Source organism: Typopeltis vanoorti, chromosome 1 (assembly GCF_054136105.1).
Source record: "Typopeltis vanoorti isolate ZY-2024b chromosome 1, IOZ_Tvanoo_1.0, whole genome shotgun sequence".
Lineage (NCBI taxonomy): Eukaryota > Metazoa > Arthropoda > Arachnida > Uropygi > Thelyphonidae > Typopeltis > Typopeltis vanoorti.
Window position 1 is genome coordinate 137,319,180 of NC_143549.1, and position 14,679 is coordinate 137,333,858.

Below are 14,679 nucleotides of genomic sequence, written 5' to 3' on the forward strand. Positions count from 1 at the left end.
TGGCCTCGTCAATCTCCTGGAGTTTCACCAATGTGATATACTGCTGCTAATCTTTTCACCCCAAAATGCAAAACCTTACATCTTTCCACATTAAATTGACATCTATTCTCCTTAACCCAGTCCTCCAAACTATCCAAATCATCCTGCAAAATTTTGACATCCTGTGCACTCACAATTGTTCTACCTAACTTTGCATCATCCGCAAACAGATGCACAGTTTTCCTCTCAGATCCTTTCCTATATCGTTAATGAACAAATTAAACAGTAGTGGTCCAAGAACAGAACCCTGTGGCACACCACTAGTTACAGGCCGTCTTTTGGACTCTACTCCTGAATAAACCACTCTCTGATATCTCTCCATCAGCCACCCTCCTATCCATTCTCATATGCTGCAGCTTACTGATTAGAATTCCATGTAGTATCCTATCAAAGGCTTTAGCAAGATCCAGTAGAATCACTGTAAACCCGATACCCTAATCGAGTTCAGCCATCACTGTGTTATACAACGTGAACAAGTTACTGATGCATGATCTTCCCTTCACAAAACCATGCTGTCCCCCACACAGTAACCCATTTTCATCTATCCATTCATGTATTTTCCTCTATTTTCTCCAAGACCTTGACAACGATATGCTGATCGGTCGGTAATTTACAACAGCAGTCTTGGAACCTCCTTTATGCAGTGGAACTATTTTCTCCTCTTTCCACCCCCTTGGGAATAACCCAGACCCGAGACTCAAATTAACATATTCGCTGCCACACTCCTTGGGCATAGTTTGTTCCCGCATGCCAAGCACTTTCCCATCTTCAAGGTCACTATGAGTAATCTCATAGCCAGCATATCAGACAGAATTTTGTTTCATATGCCAACTACGAGTAATCTCATATCACCCCCACCCATATATTGCATGCGCTGATGAATATGTTTATTGCGTGTAGTCTCTAAAAACCTTCAGTTTCGGCATGATCAGTAAAAGAAAACTTACTGATAAAGAACTAGAAGTTTACGCTAATATGAGCGATGATGAATTTAATGAATTCATCATCGCAAATGGAAGGACAAGAGGAAAGTTCTTTCCATTTCAAATATGCACAAATTTTAAATGGTTGGTGCAAAAAAATCACAATTGTAAAATTAAATTAAAACCAAATATCGTTAGGGACTATAATTTGGGTATGTCAGGCATCGATCTTTCTGATCAAATGCTCTTTCTTACTATTCCCCCTTACGAAAGATAATTAGATGGCCAAAGAAATTGGCAATATGCATTCTTGATATATATACATTCTAAAAGCGCATAAATTTTATAATATAATTACTGGAAATGCAATGACTGCATTTAAATTTAGAGTTCAATTTATCTCAGTTTTTGTTGGAACGGATAAGCTTAGAGCATCACAGATTATCATCAGGATTCGGGATCTTCATTATTTGGAAATTTTACCACATACAGAAAAAATATTCGCCGACAAAGATCCCGAGTATGTACACGAAACAAATAACGACATGAAACACGTTATTATTGTCCTGTTTGCCAGAAAAAAAACGCCATTGTGTGTAAAAAAATTGCTTTGAAGTGTATCATTCGTAATTTGAATAAATTGGTTTTTATTTTATTGATTTCATTTTATTATTTTTATTGATTTTTATCAGTTTTAAATTGATTTACAAATTACATGTTATACTACGGATTAGATCGCGCTTGGCATAGGAGGTTGGTAATCGACATACGAGTATATCCGTAGTTGGCATCTGAGGCAAATACATAATATACTGTGTTTTAGTTGAAATTATTTCCCTTCTATCAAGCCCCCAGACGTGCTCTCTGCTTTATTCAGAATCCAAGGGGTCCAAACTAAGGTAATTATACTAAGGGTTAACTTGTGTTTGGCATAGGAGGTTCGTAAATCGACAGATGAGTATACTCGTAGTTGGCTTGTGAAGCTCATGTACGAACTACGAGTGTACTCGTAGTTTGCAGCGAACGTGTTAAACAAAATGTTCAAAGGCACTGACAATTCTTTAGCCACTTCTCGTACGACACAAGCTGGTATACCATCCAATCCCACAGATGAATTGACAGTGAGGTTTTGTAATAGACTAATCACCTCCACTTCATTCACCATAATTCCCGTATAAGCTGATGGTTCTTCCATGTCACCACCTGGATGATATACTCTTGCAAAGTGCTCACTCAGTAATTCTACTATATCAACTGATTCGGTTACCTCCCTACCATCAGCATTCTTTAAAATCAATCTGCTGTATACATTTTTTCTTTTACTTGCAACATTTCGAAAAAACTGTTTGGGATTCTCTTTAGCCTGCATGGCTAATGTTCTTTCATAATTTGCTTTTGCTTTTCTTACCACACTTGTTACCTTTCTGGCATGGGCTTTTTACCGTTCATGTGCATGCAGGTCGCCTTTCTCCTTAAATTCCCTCCACAGTTGTTTCTTTTTTTCCAGTTCAAGCTTAATTGATGTTATTCATCCATTTAATCCTTACATGATATATTATTCGGACTCTAGGTATACAGTCAGCCATTGCCTCCTGCAAACACTTCTTAACCACCTCCCATGCACTATCAACATCCAGCCCTTGCAGTTTTACATGCCATGGCACTGAACCAATCAAACTCCTAAGCTTGTCATACTTACCAGCCCGATAATTCCACATGTACCCTGTCTTAATTGTAAATTCCACACCTTTAGCCACCTCCCAAGTCAAGACCTTATGATCACTCTCACCAATTGGTGGCAGCGTGGTCATATTCGTTACAGTCAAATCCTCAGATGCAATTACTAGATCAAGCAGTCTCCGGCCCCCTAGTATTTTCCATTACATACTGTCGCAGATAGTTATCCCTTAATAACCGCATAAAATCCAATTCCTTCCTCCCATGTGTTCTCTCCTCCCTCCAATCAATGCTACCTTAGTCGAAATTTCCCATAATAATTACCATACTTCAACTCATTTCTTCTATTTGCTTATGCATACCATCTCCACCATCTTTTCCGTCACCTGGTCTATAGCAGCACCCAACTGTATATTTAGTTCTACTAGTTTCAATCTCACACTAAATAGCCTCAAATGTGCTCTTTTCTCTATCTGCAGTTCCGCTTCTATTCTCCTTGGCTGCAGCTCATCAGCTATCATCAATAACACTCCTCCCCCCATTTTATTCTCCCTGTCACTCCTGAACACACTATATCCCTCACATTCAATCCCACTAGCTATATCATCTTCAGGCAGCCATGTTTCACTAATTTTCACTAATGCCAATAACCTGTGGTCTGGAAGTGCCAACCAAGGCCAAAAATTCTTCCTTCTTGTTCCTAATACTCCTAGCATTAGTATACATGAATTGCAGACCCCGTTAGCCCCATCTGTACCTTGATGCCTTATACTAACTATCCCATTCTGATTTGTTGTCCTTCTTATTTGCTCGGGCATATTATACTCATTCATATACTCAACTGCCTCCCTGAGGTCTGCATATCTACTTCCCTCCTCCCCTTTAATAAATCTAGTTTCCCTGATTCTGCACATCCACTTCATTCAACATCACTTTTTCAAGTCTCCTTACACCGAATCCCTTCAAATGCAAACCATCCATCTTATATAGATCCTTTCCCCCATCGAACTCACTCCACACATCCACAAATTCCACACCACTCATCCTGCATAACCCACGCATAAAGTCATTTGCAATTTTGGCCCTCCTCCTAAACTCTTCACTGTCATACTGTGGCAAAAGACTAATCATCCTAACTCTCTCCCTCTTCTCTTTTGCTACCTCAAACAATTCCTTCCGGTCCTCTATCATTTTATCTCTTTTGAAATCATTTGTACCTGCCACCACTATCATTTCTTTCACCCTCTGCTTTTGCTCCCTAATAGACTCACTTACGTACCAAAATCGTACCAACCTGGTGCGACCTTAATGGTCGCACCAGGTTGGTACAATTTTGTCAAATTCTCTGCTATCACACCTCGTACTAACGAATCTCCATACAGCACTCTCTCCTTCATTTTGTTTACATTTCACAATCATACTCTTATTTTTCCTATCATACTTTTTTTTTTGGCTGGTACACTTGGTAGACATTTGTGCATATGCTCCAGCTGCACTTTGCAATATGTATCACTCCGCTCAACCGTGCGATCTCATTTTATATATAATTTATGTACAAATTAAACAGCAGTGGTCCTAGCACTGAACCTTGTGACATACCACTAGTCACCTGTATTTACCTTGATTCTGCTCCTCCATATACCACTTTTTGATATCTGTCTATTAGCCACCCTCTTTTCCACTTAACCAGTGCTATATCCATTCCTGTTTGTTCTAATTTGCCTAACAGGGTTCCATGTGGTATTCTGTCAAATGCCTTTGCAAAATCATTGTGTAGCTGTTTCCTTTATCCAACTCATCTGTTACTCTGTAATAAAAAGTTAGTAAATTACTAAGGCATGACCGACCCTTCACGAAGTCATGTTCACCCTAATATGAGGTGTGGATATTAAATAACAAGACTGGTTGCAATAATGTGGTTTATTATTACAATTGTACAATTGTTATCCCCTTCAACATACTCCCCTCCTTTATCTATACACCATTGCATATGAATTTTCCATTGCTGGAAGCAGTGGTGCAAGTCATCAGGTGTTATCTGCTTCAGTAGCGCTGCCATTTTCTTCTTTACCTCATCCACTGACTGAAATTAGTGCCCTTCAATCCAGATTTCAACTCTGGAAAAAATAAAAATTCTCATGGATCTAAGTCTGTCTGGTGAGTAAGGTGGATGGTCCAACACTGGGATCTTCTTATCAGCCAGATACTGATTTACAGACAGTGCACTGTGTGCTGGAGCATTGTCCTGATGGAGAAACCAAGTGTTGTTCTTTCACAGATCGAATCTCTTCTTCCTCACTCGTTCTCTCAGCTTGGCCAGAACCTCAAGGTAATAATGTTGGTTAACTGTCTGACCCTCTGGTACCCATTCAAACATTAGCACGCCATTAATATTAAAAAAAAAAAAAAAACGATTAGCATTGCCTTCAGTTTTGACTTGCTCTTTCTTGCTTTTTTTTTTCATTCTCAGTGACTTGGGAGTTTTCCAGTGCTTTGATTTTCTCTCTGTTTCTGGATTGTACTTCAACAGTTTTGAACACTCGGTCAGCGTTTTCTTCAATTTCGTAAGGAATTTGAGATTAATCCGCTGCTCAAGTTTAATGTTAGACATTATTCCAGCAAAATGACTTCACTCGTGTTTCTTTTATAACTGCCTGCAGACTAACTACGAGCAACAGCAAACAATGCTTATCTCAACTGCTTCTAGAACCTAACAAGGTCATTGATGGTTCAAACGCATCCCACTGCTACGAGTACACGATTAACAGCACACCTTGTCTTGTTGTTTAATAGCCACACCTCATCAGAATCATATTTTTATCTACTCATTCTTGAATTCTCTTTTTTACTAGGAAGTTCTCATTTGCTACTGCATCTTAGAACTTCCCTTATGTAAAGGAGTTATTTTGCTCTCTTTCCACTTCCTTGAAATTTACCAGAGCTGAGACTTAAATTAAAGAGCCTAGTCAAGGACATTACCAGTCCTCTTGCACATTCTCACAAAACCCTAGCTGATATCTCATCTAATCCCACAGCTTTATTTACATTGAGATTCTGCAATATCCTAAGAACCTCCAATTCATCCACCTCTGTTCCCACATTAATGTCTGTCACATAGGTTAAAGCAGTAACCTCACTAGGATGATATAACCTTGCAATGTCTTATGCTTGTGTTAGGAGGCAATGCAGAAGGTGACTTTAAACTCAAGCCTATGTTGGTTTATCGTGCGCAAAATCCATGATCTAACATTATTGAAGAAATCAGCATATTTGGAAAAGAACTTGGATTTAATGAACTGGATAATGAAGATGTGAGAAATTTGCTCAATCCCATTCAGAGCAGTTAAGCGAGAATAATCTTCTTCAGCTAGAAGAACGGCATGCATATAAAGAAGAAGATAATGAGTGCGAATAACAAGAGGATGTTAAGACTAAGAAGTTAACTACAAAAGAACTTGAGCTAGTTTTTAATCACATTCAGCATGCTAAAGAAATTTTGTTTGATGCTGATCCTGATATGGAATGAAGCTTTGAAATCTTCTGAAATCTTGATAAAGTGATCTACATTAAATACAGGAAGGCCTCTTAAAATGAGATTTATTTCTTCAATATGAATTACTTTTAACTTTTTTTGAAACACCATCTTCTTTATTTATTTCATTGAACAAGGACTTTGCTCTGTCCATGATTACTGCTAGAGTTACAGGAATGTTTTGATTCATATCATCATTCCACAGCACCCATAACTTTTACATATTTTGCATTATTTCACTCCTTGAATAAGATGTTCTTGACATTTGCTCAAGGTAGCATTATCATAGACAAGTTTTTTGTTGGAACCATTTGCTCAAAGGAAGCTTATGGTTCCAGGTGCAGTGCAAGCCATGAGGACAAAATTTACACTGACAATGGAGGCTAAAGTTTTGAAAATTCCAAGTTTTTAGGCAGGGTAATGATGTGAAGTGTCATGTAAGTATTTGCATGCATGCATGTGTGTAAAAGTAATTCAGGGTGGACATTGTTGAAGAACTATAAAAAGTTAGAGCCTGTGGGCCATGCAGCTTAATATACTTGGAGACTTGAGGCAGGTGACCGAATTTAGTGCCAGAGTTTTGAAAGTTCCATGTGGGGATGAAATTGGAGAGCCCCGTTGGTACACCTTCTTCTAGGCCATCTATTGCCTAGTATTCTAAGCATATCTGAGTTCATATTAGTTTAAAGAATATTATGTTACCATCTGGAGTAGCTTTTCACATGCAGTCTAGTAAAAAGTAAATTCTATCATGAGGATAATCTCATATCTTTAGGTGTACTCCTTTCTGAAGTAGTACATTTGATGTTATCTATGCCTTAAATAAAGATTTGCCTGTTTTCTTGAACCAACCAACCAACATTCAGAAAGTTTAATATCAAACGAGTCAGAAATTATGGCATAAAAGTGTGAAATTAATTGATTTCACAAATGACTGAAATTTTCTTCATCAGGTTGCCAAAAACTGTTTACCAAACAGTTTCAGAATTGAAAAACAGACAAAGAAACCTAGTGGATCGTGACTACACATGATCATTGTTTATCCTTTCTTGACAAGTGACACACATATTCTTTAATTCTGCTACAGACTATGAACCATATATATATATATATATATATATATATATTATTTTTTTTTTTTTTCTGATTTAACGACAAAACTGAACTCTAAGTTTGCATTATATCTGTAAATATTACCCTAAATAAATCTGTAAATATGCTGGAAATCCATAAATATCCAAATTTGTCTGCTTGGTTGGCGAGTGCTTAGCATTTCTGTCTTCAAACAAAGAGGCTGCATGTTCAAATCTTCCCATCCATGGTCATGGATATTTGTGACTGTCTTTAGGTAGGAGATGAATTTCATTGTCCAGTATCAGACCACCACCCTGCTTATTGGAGACCTGGAAAAGATCTATGTTTTTAGAGCAGGGTTTAAGACTATGTAAAAAATAAATAACAATGCAATATATATATATATATATTTATGAAGAATTAAATGACTAGAACCGAGATTTAAGTAAAAAGGTTTTAATATAAACACACTACTAGTTTCGGCCTGTAACAGCCTTCTTCAGGTGACATTATAAAAGAAAAAACACTAAATATTGAGGGTTAAAAGACTATGAACAACACAGACAGTCTTTATACATAATTAGCATGAAAACGTTGTAGTTGTATTTGAAGCTGTTCTTTCATTTGTTGCATTGTTGGGAGAGTGCGTGTTTGCTGCATCACGTGAACGCCAGTACATGATTACAACTGAATGACTATCTGGGAGGTTGTAGCTTAAGTTGTTATTTAGATGAACAGGATTGAAGATGATTTCTCTACATTCCACAATTTTTCTCTCTATTTCGTCACTGCAACGGAAGATGTTAGTAGATTTTTCCCAGCAGACTTTGTGACTTTGGTTATCATCATTAGGATTAGCCGAGAAATGGATATGACTTGGTAATGCACTCGCTCGCTGTCTCTTGTAAGTAATGTCTCTATGTGTTCTTCCATATGCATTTCGACAGATTTGTCTGTCTGCCCGAAATAAGGAATATTGCAGTCTCACAATATTTTATATACACCAGGGTATTTGAGTTGATGATGACAAGGTTTTGGGTGGCTAATTAAGGAACAGATCTTTGGAAGTGGAGTGAACAAGGTTCTGATATTGTATTATCTTAGAACTTTTGCTAATTTGTGTGAAACAGTACTTATGTAAGGAATAGATATATTGCCTATGAATCTATTTGTTTCTTCTGAGTGATGTCTAGGAGGATTAAGAAGGAATTTGTCAATGATTTTCTTGAAATATCCATTAACTTCGAAAGAAGTTTTCAGATGGTTTATTTCTGTAAGCAGTTCATTTGGGTCATCAAGAAGAGAACGGGCTCTATGTCCCAAGGTGGAAATTATTCCAAGCTTATGAGGAGGGAAATGATGAGACTGACTGTGCAGATATCTGTTGGTATGTGTGGGCTTTCTATATATCGATATTTTTAGTTTACCATAAGAGCCAACAGATATCTGCACAGTCAGTCTCATCATTTCCCTCCTCATAAGCTTGGAATAATTTCCACCTTGGGACATAGAGCCCGTTCTCTTCTTGATGACCCAAATGAACTGCTTACAGAAATAAACCATCTGAAAACTTCTTTCAAAGTTAATGGATATTTCAAGAAAATCATTGACAAATTCCTTCTTAATCCTCCTAGACATCACTCAGAAGAAAGAAATAGAATCAAAGGCAATATATCTATTCCTTACATAAGTACTGTTTCACACAAATTAGCAAAAGTTCTAAGAAAATAAAATATCAGAACCTTGTTCACTCCACTTCCAAAGATCCGTTCCTTAATTAGCCACCCAAAACCTTGTCATCATCAACTCAAATACCCTGGTGTATATAAAATATTGTGTGACTGCGATATTCCTTATTTCGGGCAGACAGACAAATCTGTCGAAATGCGTATGGAAGAACACATGAGAGACATTACTTACAAGAGACAGCAAGCGAGTGCATTATCTAGTCATATCCTTTTCTCGGCTAATCCTAATGATGATAACCAAAGTCACAAAGTCTGCTGGGAAAAATCTACTAACATCTTCCGTTGCAGTGACGAAATAGAGAGAAAAATTGTGGAATCTAGAGAAATCATCTTCAATCCTGTTCATCTAAATAACAACTTAAGCTACAACCTCCCAGATAGTCATTCAGTAGTAATCATGTACTGGCGTTCACGTGATGCAGCAAACACACACTTTCCCAACAATGCAACAAACGAAAGAACAGCTTCAAATACAACTACAACGTTTTCATGCTAATTATGTATAAAGACTGTCTGTGTTGTTCATAGTCTTTTAACCCTCAATATTTAGTGTTTTTTCTTTTATAATGTCACCTGAAGAAGGCTGTTACAGGCCGAAACTAGTAGTGTGTTTATATTAAAACCTTTTTACTTAAATCTCGGTTCTAGTCATTTAATTCTTCATAAAACTATGTATGTTAACCGAGTCAATGATCATTCTGTCATATATATATATATATATATATATATATATATATATTGCATTTTTATTTATTTTTACATATATAATACATATGTATAATACAAAGTGTGTTAAAAAAAAAAAAGACAGAACTTTTTAAATAGCATGCCAACTAGCACAGAGAGTGTGCTGCAGCTACTGAGCACACCTAGTGGCAGGTTTTGACAACAAGCTGCCATTTGCACCATTCTACTATGAGCATTAGTAGTCGAGTTACATCCGCTGAAGTGAGCACATGCACAAACTGTTTGTTGGATTAGCGACAAAGTGACAATTGTTAGAAAGTTTGTTTGGTATGATTTATTCTTAATTCGTTGTTTACTTAAATCTATCCTTTCTTAACTAAAACCTTATACAATCAAAATCCTACCGGCTGCTCTGTTGTTATATATTTATCTTTTGTTATTTATTCTTTCTTCACTTACTTTAATCTTATTCTTATATCTAGGGTTGTTTCCTCTTCAGATACTAGCAAATTTATATTTTGCTGCGCCAGCCAGTATCCTATAGTAGAAAAGATCCTTACTCAGGGAGACAATACTAGATTCTTAGCTTTCTTACACAATATCTTATTTAAACTGCCGTATAGATTCAGATTATTGCAGTCGTGACCCAAATATATATTTATATTCACTCTCTAAATCCTTCCAGCAAAAATAGATTCTATTTTTATAAGTGGTAAGTTGGAATCGTAATCAGGCATGACTCAGGTTCAGGTAAATATGAGATGTTTATTGGAATATCTAAAACACAATACAAAATTCATACACTCAATTATGCTCAATACTAAATAAAACTTGAATTAAGAGGTTAACACTTTCTAAATTAATTAAATCTTATAAAGCAAGCTAAACACAGTAACTGCATATTGGGATAGATAGCAAATGATATGAAGTTAGGCTAAATACCTTTCAGTAGTATTACTCTCAAGAGAAAACTAACAAACATTCAAATGTTACTGAGATACTAAATTGTACTATTCATATCGCATCAAGTTAATCCTATCACATACAAAAAATTACAAAAGATCTCTTCCAAACAATTCTTCTTACTCTCAAAGAGGTTAACTTTCTAAATAGAGACTGTCCACAGAGTTCTTTAGAATACAGTTCTTAATTTCACATTCATAAACAATCTGCTCTCTTCTAATGAACTTTCACACAAAATTAGAGTAATTGCACCTTACCAAACTTTTTCCACGTCATTCTGCACCACGTGTATGTCTGGATATTTCTCATCTATTGGCTGTCCATGTGCCAACGTAGCGGTTACACTATCTTCATTCCTTCTGCTGAAAATGGACTCAAATTTCTGCGTTTCAGGAACAACTCGATGGGACTTTTCAGCAACGGCTTGATTCTGCTAGGACTGGAATTTTTATCTTCAGCTTTGCATAGAATAGAATTATCACAGACTTCACTTCCCCCCCCCCCCCACGTGAAACTGCCCGCTAACTTTCAAACTACCAAAACAGGAAAACGTTACGACTAGAGAGCGGGTCCTCCGATACGCGCTCAACCCCCTTATATTCTTCTATAGAGCACCCCTTTTTTTCAGTCCCTAATTGGGACTGAAAAAAGGGGGCACTTTTACAGACCGTCGCTTTTACGATGCTGTTATACTTGGATTCACAGAATACATGGCAACGTAATTTTCCGAGTAAGCTATAGCCGCTAGCGTTACACTGTACACGTGTAGCTTTAAAGTTGCTAAGTAATAATGCCTTCCAGGCATTATTACTTAGCAACTTTTTAGATGACTCGCAGTAAATTTTACATATCTTAAGTGAGGCTTAAATTTAAATCAGATTATCTCTCTTTTTAGACAAACTTAAAAATGAAATCTTAATATAATCACATCAGCTTAAATATAAGGCACTTGAAATAAAGAATACAAATTTTACATAAAGTGAAGAAGTTTCACTTTTAATTACAGCTGATGTGCAGGTATTTGTCTTTGTCAGCAAGTTTTATATGTTAGATTCCAAATGAATGATTTCTTTCCAAGATTCCTTCATTTAGGATCTAACATAATGAAAGATCTTGAAGAGCAATGTGTGTGAAATTTTGCTGCAAGCTTGGTAAAAATTTTACAGAAACATTTCAATTTGGATGAGTCGGTCAAAGATCTGGGTGATGTTGGTTATGTTTTTTTGATTGGAAAGGCATTGTCTATTATGAAATTATACCACATGGTCAGATGGTAAACAATCAGTTGTTCCAAGAAGTTTTAGCATGTTTCAGGGATGCAGTGTGCAGAAAGAAGCCTGAATTGTGGGAAAACCAGACTTGTATGTTGCACCATGACAATGTGCTGGCTCATGCATTGCTCCTCATTCGCAGTTATATGCCAAAAACTATCAGATATCTGTTGTGTCCCATCCACCCTATTCTCAAAACTTAGCTACAGCAGACTTTTCCTGTTTCCCAAACTTAAAACCACTTTGAAAGGAAGTCATTTCCAAACCATTGAGGAGATTCAGGAAAATGCCATAATAGAACTGGCACCATCAGAGAAAGTGTGTTCCAGGAAGCATTCCAACAATGGGAGAAATGTTGGGAAAACGATAATAAATTTAGTTTAATCCTTTATCCAAGTGTAAGCAAACAAAGTTTGCACCTGAAGTATCTTCAGGACTGAGGTAACTCATGGTAAAGGTGGACCAAGCTCTCATCACTACTTGTCTTATTATCTCCCATAATGCAAAGCAATCTCCTTGCAGACATGTATAATGCTATGCATTATGGGAAGGCCACTATCCAGACTGGTTTCGACCTTTATTGAGGTCTCGTCAGTGGGAGCCAGAGCCAGAGGTGGTGATACTGAGGTGGAAGTAATGGAGAAGTCATATTTACCTATAAGAGTTGCCAACAGGTGTCTCACCTTATTATTAAATTACTCTGGATTTAGAGAAAGATGTTGGAACTTTTTTTTTCCACTTGGTTAGACTATAATAAATTTAGTTTAATCCTTTATCCAAGTAGTGATGAGAGCTTGGTCCACCTTTACCATGGGTTGCCTCAGTCCTGAAGATACTTCATCTTTACAATGTTCTCTTCTAGACTGTTATAAAAAAAAAAAAAAAAAAAAAAAAAGAGAGAGAGAGAGAATTTTATTTAAAATTCAAATTTTTGTCATAGTTTATTCGTTGAAAAGCATAATAGAATGTTTTTTGAATATGGAATTCAGGATGAGGGTTTTTCAGTCACATAGTACTCATCTTTGTTTGAGTTCCTCCATGCGACCGATGAAAGAAACAGTGGCAAAAACATTTAGCTTTGTCAGTATATTTTCTGTTTAATTATATTGAGATTATGCTATCTGTGATAATGATCATGATGTTCTGCTATATATAATAATGATGATGGTCTTTTATTTTAAAGTTCTATTTGTTTTCAATTGTTTATTATGGAGATTATTTTATATATATATATATATATATTTATTTAATCTTTGCATGTTTAATCCTATTAGAAATGTTATATTAATTTTATTTATTTTAATAGCCATTTCCAGAGGATGATTCGCTCATGGTGCTAAAATTCAGAGATTCTACTATTCTGTCACATGAAAAGGGTACTTCACTGACTAATCATCCAGCTCGTAAATTTGTCATGGATTTTATTAGAGTCATAGTTGTAGATAGTTTGTCCTTAGCTATCAATCCAAAGCAGGCACCTGTAATTGACATACTTTTAGAGGTAAGTGAAATGTTGTGAAAATAAATAAAGGATGGGGAAGGGAACTTTAAAGATTTTATTGGGAATAGCCGCTAATCAATTCCTGGGTGAGGATTTTTTGCATGTGGCCCAAATGAACAGTTTTTCTTTTAGACCATGTACTATTTGGGATAGAAATTTGTTGATTTCTTCTGCCACTTGTAATCAGTATGATAGATCAAGGTTTGGAGCCCAATTCTTTATTTTTAAATTTTAAATATTACATGAATTGAAGAGAAATCTTAACAGTTTGGGTAATTATTTTGACATTATCTTTTGAAAAGAAGGTGATGTAATAAAAATAAATTAGTATAATTAGTGATAATAAGGTACTCACAACTACTTCTGACAATCTATTCCACTCATTCACCACTCTCCAAGCAAAAAAATCTAGTCCACGCACCTTTAATAACCACATTGTGATCCCTAGTTCTCTCTCTGCTCATCATGTATTGAAAAAATTCTTTTGTATCATTCTTATAGGACCCCTTCAGTAACTTTATAAGTTTCTATCTTTTGTCATGTTCCCCTCTTTTCTGCCTGCCATCTAGAATTTGAAAACCCATATGCCTTGAATAATTCCTCATAGGGAGCATCCACAGACCTGTCACCAGCTTGGGTACTCATCTCAGGAACCTCTCAACCACCTCCTTCAAATTTATGCATAGTAGTCAAGATGCACCATATCATAGCCTTAAGGAGGGACAAAACTTCTATAGTGTGTAGACAGTATAGAAGTTTTGTAAAATTGACCAGAGAGCTTACAATAATACATCATAAGCTCTCTGATCAATTTTACTTCTGTGATAACCTCAGCATTGGAGTTGCCTTAGCTTGCCCAATTAAACTCTGATTTCCTTAGTACTGAATGAGAGTTTTTGCTCTTTCAAGGTTTCTGCCTGGTCTCTGAAGAGAACCAACCAGTTTGAAACAGCTGTCAGGCCAGTGATGTCTTAAAAAAATGCACTAATAAAAGACACATATATGGATTCTTGAGCAGCACTCATGTCTTTTAAGTAGTTTTTAAAAGAAATCACAGAACGTGACTGCCATTTAAACATGATGCAAGTTTTTTACTTTTTATCATTTCAAAATCAGTTTTGTACATGTTGATAATCTTGCTTCTGCTATTTTAGGCTTTGGTATTAATGGAAATATGCAATTCCTCACAGTCTCCCTCACAGTAGAGGGTCACTGTAAAGAAGAAATTATACATAGAATTCAACTTGGTTGGATAGCCTTTGGA

At 36.3% G+C, this 14,679-nt stretch overlaps 1 protein-coding gene across 3 annotated transcripts in view; it reads left to right on the plus strand.

The window, feature by feature from the left end:
* Positions 1–14,679, plus strand: part of bchs (WD repeat and FYVE domain containing 3 bchs) — a 1,305,514-nt gene that overhangs the window by 644,437 nt on the left and 646,398 nt on the right. For all 3 annotated transcript variants that reach the window (XM_090399415.1, XM_090399420.1, XM_090399430.1), the window contains exon 36: positions 13,221–13,415. In XM_090399415.1, coding sequence (XP_090255541.1) covers positions 13,221–13,415 — 195 coding nt within the window. The remainder of the gene's footprint in view (positions 1–13,220; positions 13,416–14,679) is intronic.